Source organism: Staurois parvus, unplaced genomic scaffold (genome assembly GCF_062004578.1).
Source record: "Staurois parvus isolate SC_StPar_1 unplaced genomic scaffold, SC_StPar_1.0 ptg000358l, whole genome shotgun sequence".
Lineage (NCBI taxonomy): Eukaryota > Metazoa > Chordata > Amphibia > Anura > Ranidae > Staurois > Staurois parvus.
The window spans coordinates 132,063-146,585 of record NW_028318154.1 but is presented as its reverse complement, the minus strand read 5'-3'; the positions used below and the strand labels follow the sequence as shown (position 1 = coordinate 146,585).

Here is a 14,523-nt window from a genome sequence, read left to right as displayed (position 1 = left end):
TGAGACAGGATACCAAATATACTAAAAATAGAATATATAAAAACTTTAACCACTCTCTGTGACTACTATATGGCTAAAGAATCATTATTAAATAAGAGATATGATTAACTAGTCAAAGCAGTATTAAACCCACAAGCAAACATTTACTATGCTATTATCAATTCATAGATGTGATGGCTGCATTTTTTTCTTTTTTTTAAGCTTTCTTTCTTCTATTTTCATCTGGTGATCTGGCCAGTAAGTCTATTGTTTTTCAAAAGAACAAGCCCTTTTGCAAAGTGTATCGGTTACAGGGATGAGACAAACCATTTAACACCGGCAGGAGTGCATATAATGATCAGTTTTATTTATGTAAAACCTTTATCCCAAAAAAAAAAACCTTTTACTTTAACTGCTAACTGTAACTGTAAAGTATTAGCTGGAGTTCAGCTTCAGTTAGTTTGTGTATTCAAATCTGCTAGTACATCTAACACTTCCTTCCCTCCAGACAGACAATGCTGTTGTGCAAACGTGCCCCTGGGCTTTTCTTCATCTAGAGTGGGGTCACTGAAATACAGGAGGTGTGTTACTGGCCAGATCACTAAAAATTAAAACTAATGTAGCCACCGCATTTAACGACTGGTAAGCTACAATATATTAAATGTTTTGATTTTAGGTTTAATATCTCTTTAAGTGTAAAGTAACCTTTTTCACAAATGAACAAATAAATTGATGCCTACCGTTCTTCACCAAAACGCCGGCCAATTAAAACTTTGCATTTATCTTCAGGAAGGCAAGCTGCCAATAAAGGTACAGTTCGAAGAACTCTGCTTTCCTACAATAATGAATAAGAGAAATGAATGTTGTAATAAAATACCATCAACTAATGAAATATTTAAGAGGCTACAACTTCAATAAAAGAAGAAAATTACAAAGATTAAAACATACTTTATGTGAAAAACGTGAGCGTTGCCTAAATAACAGAAAAACGGATTCCTGGCTGGGTAGGGGAATGCAAAAATTAAAAAATCAATTAATTATTTTCTATAATAAAGTACGGTTAATAATGCAATTTCTTACACCGCAGTGTGTTCTTACCTGGCTCCCCTTTATCTATCAGCCAGCGTGTAATTATTCACCTGCTCATCTTTGGTAGCTGCATTATATAGTTTGGACATTATTTAGAGGACGACTCATGTTTACTCCTAATCTGTCCAAGAATGGTAATGTGCAATAAACTGATTCTAAGCACAGGCTATTCAATTCATTTTAGAGATGAATATTCTTTAGAAGCTGGTATAAATGTGGTTATACAGTATTTACACTTAAAACAAAAAAAGATTTAAACTGTTTACAAGATTGTGATTATTGGCACATTTTATATTAGTTCACTGCATTTTTTTGTTTTATTATTATTAATAATGTCAGTTTTTCATTGCACTTTATGTTGATTGACCATGGCTTGTCTTTCTTTCACGTGAAAATTGATATTCCACATCATGTATATGTGCGAGCTGCTGCTATTTGAATAAATGTCATGGCTGTGTAGGCAGAGCCCCACACAGCGATGCGGTTTTTAAATTGTGACAGTGGATGCGGGAAGAGGATTCCCCGACCACTGTCACAGTGGAGGATCGAGGGGTACAGGATGCTGCTTTAGTCTAGGTTCACACCTAAGCGTTTTGCGGTGCGTTTTGCATTTTGCAGAAAAGCACTACAGTCCATTTAACATGATTTCCTATGGGACAGGTTTACATCTCCACGTTTTCACCTGGTGCATTTTTTTAAAGGGTCAGGGGCTTTTTTTAAATGCAAAACGTTAACTTTTTGGTTTAACAGACTTCAATGGAGATGCTGCAGAAATTCATGTAGTGTGTCTTTTACGTGTTTTTGATGAGTTTTGCGGTTTAATCTGCCCAGCAACATGTTGGTACAAAAAAAAAGTACAACGCCTCAAAAATGCATGTGCAAAACGCACCGCAAAAAGCTCTGCAGAAACGGATCAATTGCAAACTGCATAGGTGTGAACCTAAGCTTAGCAACATGTTACAACCTGAACACTGATATAGCATGTAACTAAATGTAAACTTATCCTTTGAACACACAAACTCCTGATAATATCCTGCTATTTATATTAGCACCAATTAGATGTCTTAGTGCAAAGTGTACAATAAGAGAGATTGCTCTTTTTACAAATTCAGTGGAGGATTCTATCTCTACATGCATTTTATGAAACAGATCCTCTTCCTCAAGAGATATGGATGTTGCAAATTCTAGGAATGTTTAAAACCGTATATTTTAGTACAACATTCTATAAATCACATACGTTTATTTATTTATTAACTGAACATATGCACAAACTTACATGTTATGCATACACACTGCATGTCCAACATTATAACTGCTTTATGATTGTTTTTAAATGTTTGGATATAAATTATTACAATCCTAAATGTACAATGTCTTGCAGCCAAACAACAACCTCCTTTCTGGATGCTAATATATCCGTCAGCAAGTAGTTTATATCATCAGTAGGGGATACAATTTTACATACGGATAGTGCACATCCAGTTGCACTATTACATACAGTCAATATCTGCACATATGACGTGACTGTTTAGATGATTGTCACTTTCAAAAAAAGCACACTTATTGCAAGATAGGCTTATCGGAAAGTACAGTAAGTATTTCTTAAAACAAGCATTCCAACATGCAAAATAAAAAAATAGTAAAAATAATACTGAGATATACTACCCAACATTATATGATTAGAGAAGTGATTAATTAATAATGGAACTAATAATAGCAGATTTTTAAGTGTCCAAATTGATACAACTGGTCCCCAATACAGTACTAGGTGGGCTACATCCATGAAAAATAGACTGGTTAAACGTTTGTGTACTGGGAATATGCAGAGTGATCCACGCATGCACAAAGGCACGTTTGCACATGGCAGTTGCAATTATTCTAAATATATTAATACAAACTAAATCGCTTTAATACTTAATAGTAAATGATTTTCTTCAAAGTTTTAGGTTGATTTTCAAACTATTATGGTTATTTATATGCTACGATGCAAATGTGGAAGATATTACATTGGAAAAACCAAGTACCCATTTTGGTGTAGGATTTATGACCATGTGTACTCTGTATTGGAAATTTGTCGACAACAATAGGTAAACATGGTTTCTTGATGCATCGGTATGACCCATCTTTGATCTCCTCCTTTGCTCTTGATAGTATTAAACAAAAATCAAGGGGGGATAGTTTGACAAGCTATTACTTCAAACAGAATCAAAATGGATTACAACTTCAAAGCCACATGGACCTAGTCTTAATAAGTGCATGGTTTTCAAGCCATTTTTTGTAATTGAATATATGATCTATCTAAGGTTAAGGGTATATATCTGTAACATATGCAATCATGTATTTACAAGCAGTAATTCACTACTGTCCACAAAAGGTATAACTATGTGTATACAGTATACTGTATATCTATGTTAGCAAGGGTCTCTGGTCTGATGTTATTGGAGGTCTGCATTTGTGTGGGGTGCCCTTTTAAGTTTTGGGACAAGCGCTGGAAGAAGTTTGGAAGGTAAGTAGGTTCCCCTTCTCTTTTGTTATAGCCTTTTTTGGCCTCTGTACTTGTTTCCTGCTCCCCTGGATCCCTGTCATTGAGGGAACCAAGTGGTAAAGTGTTGCAGCTAACAGGTCTGCCCTCTTAAAGAAGCTGCTATGGGGGTTCAGATACAGGCAACCTATTGGAGTGAATGACGTCTTCACGTCACACCAAAGAGGTGTGTCCCATACTGCGCACAGTAGGCATGATTATCTTTTTTTTTTTACAACAACACAGGGATAATTAGGGAGATGACACACTCTCTCTGCACTATGCTGGTGATCATGGTGGACATACGGGGGCACACTGAAGACACTGAGAATTGAGCTTTGCATTGATACATTTTTATTACATGCTTGACATTGTAGAAATACTGTGGGAAATCCATATGAATCCTATGATATGACAGATCATCCTTTGAGCCTTTTTATGAGCTGCACACCATAGAGGGTATGTATAAAAAAAAGTCTCTAAGTTATAAGTGAGTTTTTTGACCATTTTAGTGCTAATATTCTCCTTACTTATATAGTCCACAGTCAGCTGTTAGTGGTATTATAACAAAGTGGAAGCGACCGGGAACAACAACAACTCAGCCATGAAGTGGTAGGCCATGATAAAAAAGACAGACCAGGCTCAGCGCACAAGTTGTCAACTGTCTGCAGAGTCAATAGCTAAAGACCTCCAAACTTTGTGTGGCCTTCAGATTAGCACAACAGTGCGCTTAGGTCATTCTTTTCCACGAAAGCTGCGTATGGGACTCTCTTAGACAGCACGATAATGATCCTAAGCACTAGGCCAAGTTGACCCTCTAGTGGTAACAACAAGAAAAGGTGAAGGTTCTGGAGTGGCCATCACAGTCTCCTGACCTTATTATTGAGCCGCCCTGGGTAGACCTCAAACTTGCAGGTCTTTCAAGACAAGTAACAACCAAAGACTTTGCATCACCTGGAGGTATTTTGCAAAGACAAATGGACAGCTATGCCACCTGCAAGAATGTGGGGCCTCATAGACAACTATTACAAAAGACTGCACGCTGTCATTGATGCTAAAATTGGGCAATACACAGTTTAAGAACTAAGGGAATGCAGACTTTTGAAGAGGGGCCATTTCATTTAGTAGTTGCCATATTTTGTTTTATGATTATGCCATTCTGTTATGACCTACAGTTGAATATGAATCCCATAAGAAATAAAAGAAAAGTATTTTGCCTGCTTACTCATGTTTTACCAATTCTCCAAGAGTATGCAAACTTTGAGCACAACTGTATGCTTACCTACAGTTTTATCCTCAGCTGCCCATTCGCCCACTGGAGCCCCCTAAAAATATGCTGTTTAAGTTACAAGGCCAAAACACATCAAGAACCCTCTCCTAACCCGCACAAGACAGCAACTTAGTGCTGTATTGTCGGGAGGCGGAGGCGAGATTAAAGTATGACTCCACATCCAGAAGCACGGAGTTTTGGGTTATTGGGAAGGTATTTTAGAATAAAAAAGCAGTTTGTGAAATCAAAACTTCTCATATACCTGTCCAGGGTCAGTGAATTAAAAGTATTTAAGTCAGTGGACAAGCAGGACAGACAGGCAGCTGAAAATTTTCAGAAGTAAGGGTCAACCTAGGCAATCTTTCCTTTCATACAGCTTTCATTTAATACTTGTATTGAATTATTTTTGCAATGTCTAACTGACTTGGAATAAAAATACATTTTGACATATTGAAATTTTGCACTTCCAGAGTATTTACATGGAAGCCCATTATTTTTAGATAGATTGTGACAACTGAATCTGCTAAAGGATTTTGCTGTGCAGCTTGTTAGACGCTATATTGCAGGCTCAAGCCGTGGAACTGTCCATGGAAATTAGGGACTAACGGCAGCTGTAGATATGACACAGCTATTATTTTATCTGTCCCTGTGTTTTAACTACTGCTCCTTTACTGGCTTATGGAAACTGTCATTGTGTGAGCGATATTGTCTTTATTGTTTGGTTTATGGTTTATACTCCCCAAAAGAATTTAGCATTACATTATGCATCCTAAGTATTTGGGCTTTCAGAAAATGTATCCTGGAATGGAAGATTTAAGTTAAGTGCTTCATTTTAGGCAGCTTTTCTACCATTTTCTAACTAAATGAACAAGCCCTTGGTGATTAGGTTGCTTCATAATTAACATGCAGTAATTAATAGCTCTGCCTGTTTAATGAGACTTTCTCTTCCCTCAATTATGACTGTACTGGGAACTGGCACAACTCCAACTACATTCTCCTTTTTATTAGTTCTCAGAAATTCAGTGAATTTTACCATCAGAATAATTATGAGAATGTCACAGAGGTGAAAATGGTTCATAAAAAATCTAAATTACAGGTAAATATTTAAGAGGACTTTTTGCTTTTAAAGTGCTGCAGGGTTCCCCTCCACAATTCTTCTTGGTATATATGTTGCTTCTGTTTATATTAGCATCCATCCATTCAGCTGTAGTAGGCCACATAAGATCTCTATTATAGCTACATGGTTTCACGGCTGTACCAGATTTTACTATCTGAGTCACAAACCAGTCAGCACAGGAATAATATAGGGCAGTGTTCAGAATTAGACTATTTTTATAAAGTGAGTACCCTTTTCAAATGAAATCTGTGAGGATAGAAGCATGGAACCTACCACTGATGATTTGTTTTTTAAAGGGGCAGACTTCAGAGTTGACACCCTAACCATAGCGGCACTACCAAGTGAAACACCAATCTAAAACAAGTTTGAAATAGGGGTTTTAAGTTTTAATGCAAGTCTATGACTTGCTAAGTAGTAAATCCAGAATCAAGTCCTTTGGCCTGCAATTTCAAACACAATTCAACAATGGTAGTTCCCAGTGTATGTCTTCATAGTTTAACTGTCAGTGCTTTTATGCACTTGTACCTGCACCTGTTTCCTTCTTTGTCCACATCATTGTTTTCTATTTTCAGGAAAGGTAAAAGCTAGAGGCATAGAAATCATTGACCTGTATGGGTTAAGGCAGCCCTGTGCATGTGACTGTTTTTTTTTTTTAAAGACACAACCCTCCAAAGACGATTTCTTAGACAACGTAATTTTGAAATTAAAGTTTGGTTTTTTTTAGACCTGCACCCCACATGGTTACTTTGTGTGACACATTCATAGGCTCATGTTAAAAGGATATTCATTAATTTGAACCCTATTTATAACTCACATGCACAAAAAGTCTTGTAAAAAAACCTCTTGCTAAAAAAAAAAAAAAAAAAAACAAATTCTCCTTTCATAACCCAGAGACCAGAACTGTAACCAATATTCCAGATGCGCAGCCCTACAAGTGTCTTCAACATCAATATTTAGATTGCTTGTGCAGCTGATGCTTGGAATGGAGCTGTACTTTTATCACGTATCTGGTGATGGAGGCCAATGGAGAGAGGGCTTCCCTTGCGGCTAAGTTCCGGACTCCCCTGAGAGTGGGACAGTGGGAGTCAGGCCCAAAGTTGCACAGGTCGCCTGTAGGAGTGCTGCTTGGTGGTCCTCTCAGAAGCACAGCTGGTGCACAGAGATAGGTCTGCAGACAGGGGGCGCCTGTGTGTGGTATGCAAGCCCTTCCGGGATTTGGATGTTTACTGGGTAGTCGGTTCAAGCCAAGGTCAGGTGCCAGGTGGGAATCAGAGCGGACGTGGTCAGATGGGAAAGCCAAGGTCATTCACAGAGGAGCGAGAGAGAGGGTATCCGTAAGCCAAGCCGAGGTCAGGTCAGGGGTAATTCAGAGTAGACAGGTCCAGGAGCAAGACGAGTCAGTAACAGGAAATCACAAGTCAAAACACAGGAACAGGGCATGGGGAGCTAGAGATCATCCAGCAACCAGAGGAAGTGATGAGCCTCCTTATAAAGGCAGTCTGGCACTAGACTGAGGCTGATGTGTACTTCTGCGGCCATATAGAATATTGGCAGAAGTTCCAGATCTTCTAGAACTCCTGCCGTGGACAGGACCCAGACAACTTTTTTATAACCACTAAGCCCTTCTCATGATCTGTTCACCCTTCTGTATTTAAGTTAATATAAACGGGGGAAATGCTGTTATAACTTAAAGGATAAGCTCATATTAAAAAAATAATAATACTAAATGTACATTTTTTGCAGGTAGAAAAATGTGCATTTACTATGCTTTTTCATAGGAGCCTGAAAAGTATTGCAATGTCAGACTCCTACAGACTATCAGTGTAGCTATCTGCCCATACCTCCTATACGGGAAGGCAGTTGTTACAGTCCAGGAAGAATCAATTAACTACAAGGATTGCTCACCAGCACCCTCGTAGTTCATTGAGAGCTACAAGCCGTCAGCCGAAAAGGCTGCTAGTACCTGTAGTCTATTCAATTACAGAACTCTGTGAATGAATGACGTGGCAGTGTAGGCGGAACCCAGCATGTTCGCACTCTTATCAAATTGTCACAGCGAGTGGGGGGAGAAAATCCCCAGCCTGCGGTCACGGGGGTAGGGGAAGGGGGAGAGCTGCAGGAGCTAGAACATTTTCATATATTTCACCCTAAAATGGGTTTTATGTTTTTTCAAAATCAAAGTAAAACACATCAATAGTATTTACAAAATTGAGATCTGATCTCACTTCATATGTCAGGGTAGGAACAACCTATATTTCATAAACCCATAATTGTTCCTTTTAATATCATTATACGTGTATCCAGTAGTGTATTTAGATTTTGTGCTGCCCTAGGCAACACAAAGAAGATGCTCTTTAATGTCTGTCCCGGGCAAAGTGGTTCAGTGTGTTGGATTTGAAAAGTGGGTACTATCAAATTCACATGCAACCAGAGGACAGGAAGAAGATCTGTCCATTGGGGTTCTGTGAGTCATAGAATACCGAATGCCCTACCTTGTAAAAGTACTTTTCAATAAAGCTCTTTGGTACCAGAATACAGAATGCCCCATGGTCTGTCGGGAGCGCCAGCAACTTTCCAGCATCAGATGGAAGGTACAGTTAGAGACATGAATCTGATTGAAGTGTTGGTAAACCTAGATGACATAATCATTTTCGGTAGAACCCTCAAAAAGCATGCAGAGCACCTAGAAAAAGTGCTGCAAACACTCCATGATGAAGGGCTGAAGATGCCTCAAGAGAAGTGCCAGTTCTACTAGCCTTCTGTCACTTACCTTGAACATGTTTTCTCTGCTGAGGGAGTGGCCACCGACCCCAAGAAGTTGGAAGCTGTCTCCTCCTGGCCAAGACCAAGTATTTTGATGGAACTGAAATCATTCCTGGGGTTCTGTTCCCTTTATCAAAGATTTGCCAAGGGGTCGCCAAAATAGCCTGGCCCCTCAACGAGCTGCTGATGAGTGAGGATGAGGAAGATGACACAGATTTACCGAAACCATCCAAACTGGAGGACCTAGGAAGCCTTGGGAGTCTAAAAAGTCAATCCAAGACCAGTAAACTGATCAATGTGAGCAGGCCTTCCATCAGCTGAAGAGAAGCTTTATGAATGCCCCTGTCCTAGCCTATGCTGACCCAAACAAACCTTGCAAACTACATGCTGATGCCAGTCAAAACAGATTAGGCTTGGTGTTGTATCTTGCAACCAGTTGTGAGCAGAAGCCTCATCCCTGCTGTGAAGAACTATCCCACCTACAAGCTCGAGTTCATGGCCTTGAAATGGGCAGTGGTGGATAAACTGAAAGATTACTTGTATGGTGCAGACTTCATGGTCAAAACTGACAATAACCTGCTCACATATGTACTTACCACAAACCCAGTTGTATGCCACTGGCATAGGTAGTTGGCTGCTCTATTGGGGTTCCACTTCAGCCTGGAGGTATCACCCAGAGGTCAGGAACAAAGATGCCAATGCCCTGTTTAGAATGACCCTTAGACTCCCCTGGAAAAGTTGACACAATTAATGTTGGAAGGGATACAAGCCTTGTGCAAAGGAATAGAGAATCGGTCCACAGGAGTGGCAGAGGCTGAAGCTATTGGAGTCATAGTTGCAAGGGTCCCCAAATACTACTGTGACCATTCCCAAGTGAGGGAGGAAGGCCCTTTCAAAGAAAGAGGAAGATCAGATAGATTGCCCTCTCTGCAGTTTAGCATTAAAATCTAAATATGCGGCTAACAGACTCTCCAATAGAAGCATGTATGGTTCATAAGAATAGGAATGAAATTAGTTACAGCTACAGTTGTGTTCAAAATAATAGCAGTCAGACATCACTAACCTGATCAATCACTGTTTTCGGTAGAAATGATATTTCTACATGGCAAATAATTTACTAGCAGGTGTAGTAGAGTAATAGAAATCTATCAGACCCAACAGTCATGACATGCATGTTGCTGATTCTGTGTAATTGAATCACTAACTGAAAGGGGCATATTCAAAATAATAGCAGTGTGGAGTTCTATTAGTGAGGTCATTCATTCTTTGAAAAACAGGTGGCAATTATTGCCCTTATTTAAGGAAGGAAGGCAGCAAATGTTGTACATGCTGGTTACAGTGCTTTTGGAAAATGGGTCGTTCCAGACATTGTTCAGAAGAACAGCGTACCTTGATTAAAAAGTTGATTGGAGAGGGGAAAACATATAAAGATGTGCAGAAAATGATAGGCTGCTCAGCTAAAATGACCGCAAATGCTTTAAAATGGCAACCAAAACCTGAAAGACGTGGAAGAAAGCGAAAAACTACCATTCGAATGGATAGAAGAATAGCCAAAATGGCAAGGACTCAGCCAACAATCAGCTCCAGGAAGATCAAAGAAGGTCTAAAGTCAACTGTGAGTACTGTTACAATTAGAAGATGCCTATGTGAAGCCAAGCTATCTGCAAGAAGCCTCCACAAAGTCCCACTGTTGAAAAAAAAGACATGTGCTGAAGAGGTTACAATTTGCCAAAGAGCACATTGACTGGCCTAAAGAGAAATGGCACAACATTTTGTGGACTGATGAAAGTAAGATTGTTCTTTTTGGGTCTAGTGGCCGGAGACAGTTTGTCAGACGACCCCCAAACACTGAATTCAAGCCACAGTACACTGTGAAGACAGTGAAGCATGGTTGCGCAAGCATCATGATATGGGGATGTTTCTCATACTACAGTGTTGGGCCTATTTATCCCATACCAGGGATCATGGATCAGTTTGAATACATCAGAATACTTGAAGAGGTCATGCTGCCTTATGCTGAATAGGAAATGCCCTTGAAATGGGTGTTTCAACAAGACAACAACCCCAAACACACCAGTAAACGTGCAACATCTTGGTTCCAGACCAACAAGATTGACGTTATGGAGTGGCCAGCCCAATCACAGGGTCTTAATCCAATAGAAAACTTGTGGGGTGACATCAAAAATGCAGTTTCTGAGGTAAAACCAAGAAATAGAGACGAACTGTGGAATGTAGTCCAATCATCCTGGGCTAGAATACCTGTTCACAGGTGCCAGAAGTTGGTTGACTCCATGCAACACAGATGTACAGCAGTTCTCAGAAACAGTGGGTATACAACTAAATATTAATTACGTGATTCAAAGGAAAGCAAAATCTTCAAACATTTTTCAGTTTATATAGTGAATGTTTGAGTTTGTAAAGAAGAATACAAACACTGCTATTTTTTTGAACAGTCTAATATTCACTTTTCTTCAATTTGTTTTAGAGGAACAACACAAATTTGATATATTTTTCTTCATGTTGTAGAATGTGTAGTGTTTCCAATGCATTTGTGTGTATGGAAATAAACGCTATTAGAAGGATTTTGAGCTTTATTCACTTTTTTCAACACACTGCTATTATTTTGAACACAACTGTACATGACAGGGTAGTCTACCAAAGGGGCCCCTGGGATAATCTCAAAGATAAATGGTAAATGTTCCTTCCTGAGAAACATAGACTGTGTTGTCTGCTTTGCATGATGATCATGGTAATCTAGGGTCTTAAAGAACTTTCAAACTAGTGAGAGACCTCTTCTGTTGGCACTGTATGCAGGCTGAAGTGGAAGGCTACTGTCACTCCTGCATATGATGCATACAAAGAAAGACTTTACCCACAAGAACTGCCCAGATGGGCAATCTCCAAAGTTAAGGACCAATGAAGCTGAGGTGCATTGACTTTCTGTGCTTGGAACCTGATTGGACTCGACAGGGGAATGTCCTGGTGATGACGAAACACTTCACCCAGTACACCCAGGCGTTCCCAACTCAGGACCAGCCAGTATCTACAGTAGCCAAAGTTTTGGTTGAGAAGTTCTTTATCTGTTACGGCCTGCCTCGATGTATTCACTCTGACTAAGGAAGAGAATTTGCAAGGAGACTTAAAGACTGCTAGACCTACTGGGTATTCAGAAGTCCAGAACAACCTCATATCACCTACAAGGAGACGCACAACAACCAGAATGGTTCAACAGCACCCTATGAGGCATGCTTGGGACACCTACAAATAGAAAGAAGCAACAATGGAGTAGACACAATTCAGCCGTGGTGCATGCCTACAACACAACTGAGAACAATGCCACTTGGAGCCCTTTGTATATGCTCATGTCACTGCTGGCTGACCTAGCTTTTGGCAAGTCCTTGGATCGAACCTCTGCAACATCTCATATGTAGATCATTTAAGGAAAAATCTGAAGACAGCATAGCAGAAGGCTCAGGTGGCTTCAGACACCGGGGGTCAGTGAAAAAGAAAAACTTTAATCTGAGAGGAAAAGTGCAGGACTTGCAACCCTGTAGTTGAGTGCTACTGGGAATCTGGGTGTCCCTGGGAAGCTTAAGCTAGCCCATCGGTGGAAGTCCCAGCCCTACATTATATGTCAGCAGAAGCTCAAACTGCTGGTATACCAGAAGGAAAAATGGGCCAAATAAAAACCTGGAACCATAACCACCTCTTGCCACTAACAGAAGATGTTTGTGTACCTCAAAAACAAGAGCCCACTCAGACTGTTTCTCAAAGGCATTGCCCAATGACTATATCTCAGTCTTTTGCCACCAGATGCAGATAAAGGGGAAAGCAGTAAGCAGGAAGATGCTTGTACGGACTGGTTGGCCATCTACACTCTCAGAGGCTACCATATGTTCTCCTCCTGAGGAAACGAATACAGGAACTCTCAGGCCTGAGGCTTATATCCCAGGGTAAATTATTGGAAAGTCAAGAAGACCTTCCAACATCCCATACTGCAGAGGATAGAGAGACTTGTCAATCATCCTTAGAACCAGCTGAAGAGCTGGTTGTAGAAGGGCCCCGAGCCCAAAGAGAAAATTAACAATTCAGTCCCCCAAGAGACTGACTTATGATACCTTAGGCCAGACTGCTGAAGAAGCCATTTTCAAAACTCAAAAAGTCTCACTAAATGCCAACATTTCTCACTGCAGATTTAGTGAAAAATGACTCAAACTTTGACACATTTAGATGGGCCATCCCAATATTGGTGGCTTATGGCCAAGACAATCTTACTCCTAACAAATAGTGGGAGGTTCCCGTGTCAAATTCCTGTGCTAACTTAAATCACCCATTGTTGTGTAAATGTTGACGCAAAGCAGTATTAAACCCAAAATCAAAACTGTGGTATACTGCAGCTTACCAATCATTAGATGTAGTGACTGCATCCATTTTCTATTCTTTGGCTTTTTTCCCTCTGTTTTCACCTGGTGATTTGGCCAGTAACACACCTCCTGTGTTAGTGAGACATCAATCTGTAGGAATGAGTACAGGACACAGCAGACAGCAGCACTGTCAGTTTTCGTAGACAGGAGTGTTAAATGTATTAGCAGATTTGAATACGATAACAAATTGAAATCTTTATAATCAGTTACAGCAAACAGTTTTGTTTTCTTTTTGGTATAAAGTTTTTACATAAATAAAAGTTGACAATTTTAATCACCCCAGCCAGTGTTGAATGGTCTCATCCATGTAAACTGATATATTCTGCTGGAAAGCTTGAGCTTCTGAAAAACTGGCTGAATCAAATAAAAGAAAAAAAGCATAAAAAGAAACTGAATGCGACCGTCACATCTAAGAATTGGTAAGCTGCAATATAATAAATGTTTGCTTTTGGATTTTATGCTGCTTTAAGCTTCCCTCTGTTTATTTAAATTCATCTAAAGTTATGAATATTGTATGCTATTGGACTATCCCTTTTTTAGGACTAAAGATTTCTGGTGGGGGGAGTGTGTAGCCGGGTGCTTGGCTAGAGAGACAGAGAGTGATTTAGGGCACTCTGCGTCAGTGCTATCTGTGCTCCCAAAGGACTTCAGATTAATGGGTTAACACTACCTCACCTCCATACACCAGGGTGATCCAACAAGGACTAGGAGCTTAAGAGACTTGATGACTGGCAGCAATAAATCATGGGAGATGAAGTTCGGAAAATAAACTTTACTATGGCAGTCTATGAATAACTGGACTACAATGCCCATTGAAAACTGGGTACAAGGGGAGAGTTTGACAAGCGTACACCCAGAGACTGACGCAGTCCTCCATTTTGCTAAGAAATCTCCATGTTGTCCCTCATTTCTCCCCCTCCCTCTCTGAGGGCCACAGTGACATCTGGTTGGTGTGGGTGTTGGAAGTGTTGCAGGCAGGCCAGAGCCCAGCAGGGAGCCTCGAGGTGCCTGGTTGTCTGAGAGAGCTGTACAATATCACACCTCGTAAAAGATAACGCAAGCCTTCCCAGGAGTTCAACTAAGCAAGAACCAGATAAACACTTTTAAAATCCATTTTTCCCCTATGTCTCATTTCTTGGAATATTAGAGACTTACATAAAAACCAGGCATATCGTCAGATTGGCCAAGAGGAGACGAACAGTTTGATAGGTCACTCTCCTCGGCTGGAATACATAGGAAAGCAGAAAAGTAGATCTTGTGAACCATTCAGTGTAGAATTTCATATCTAATCAATCCTCAGACGTGTCTGCATAATAATCTACCCACGGGTGGAGTGTCACTTGTGCATAGGAAACGTTAT

At 40.0% G+C, this 14,523-nt stretch overlaps 1 protein-coding gene across 1 annotated transcript in view; it reads right to left on the bottom strand.

Annotated features, from left to right (window-relative positions):
• DTWD2 (DTW motif tRNA-uridine aminocarboxypropyltransferase 2) overlaps positions 1–14,523 on the bottom strand; it is a gene marked incomplete at its 5' end in the record, with an annotated part of 200,249 nt that overhangs the window by 123,953 nt on the left and 61,773 nt on the right. The window contains one exon of the mRNA XM_089684819.1: positions 720–814. Within this exon, the coding sequence (XP_089540945.1) occupies positions 720–814 (95 nt within the window). The remainder of the gene's footprint in view (positions 1–719; positions 815–14,523) is intronic.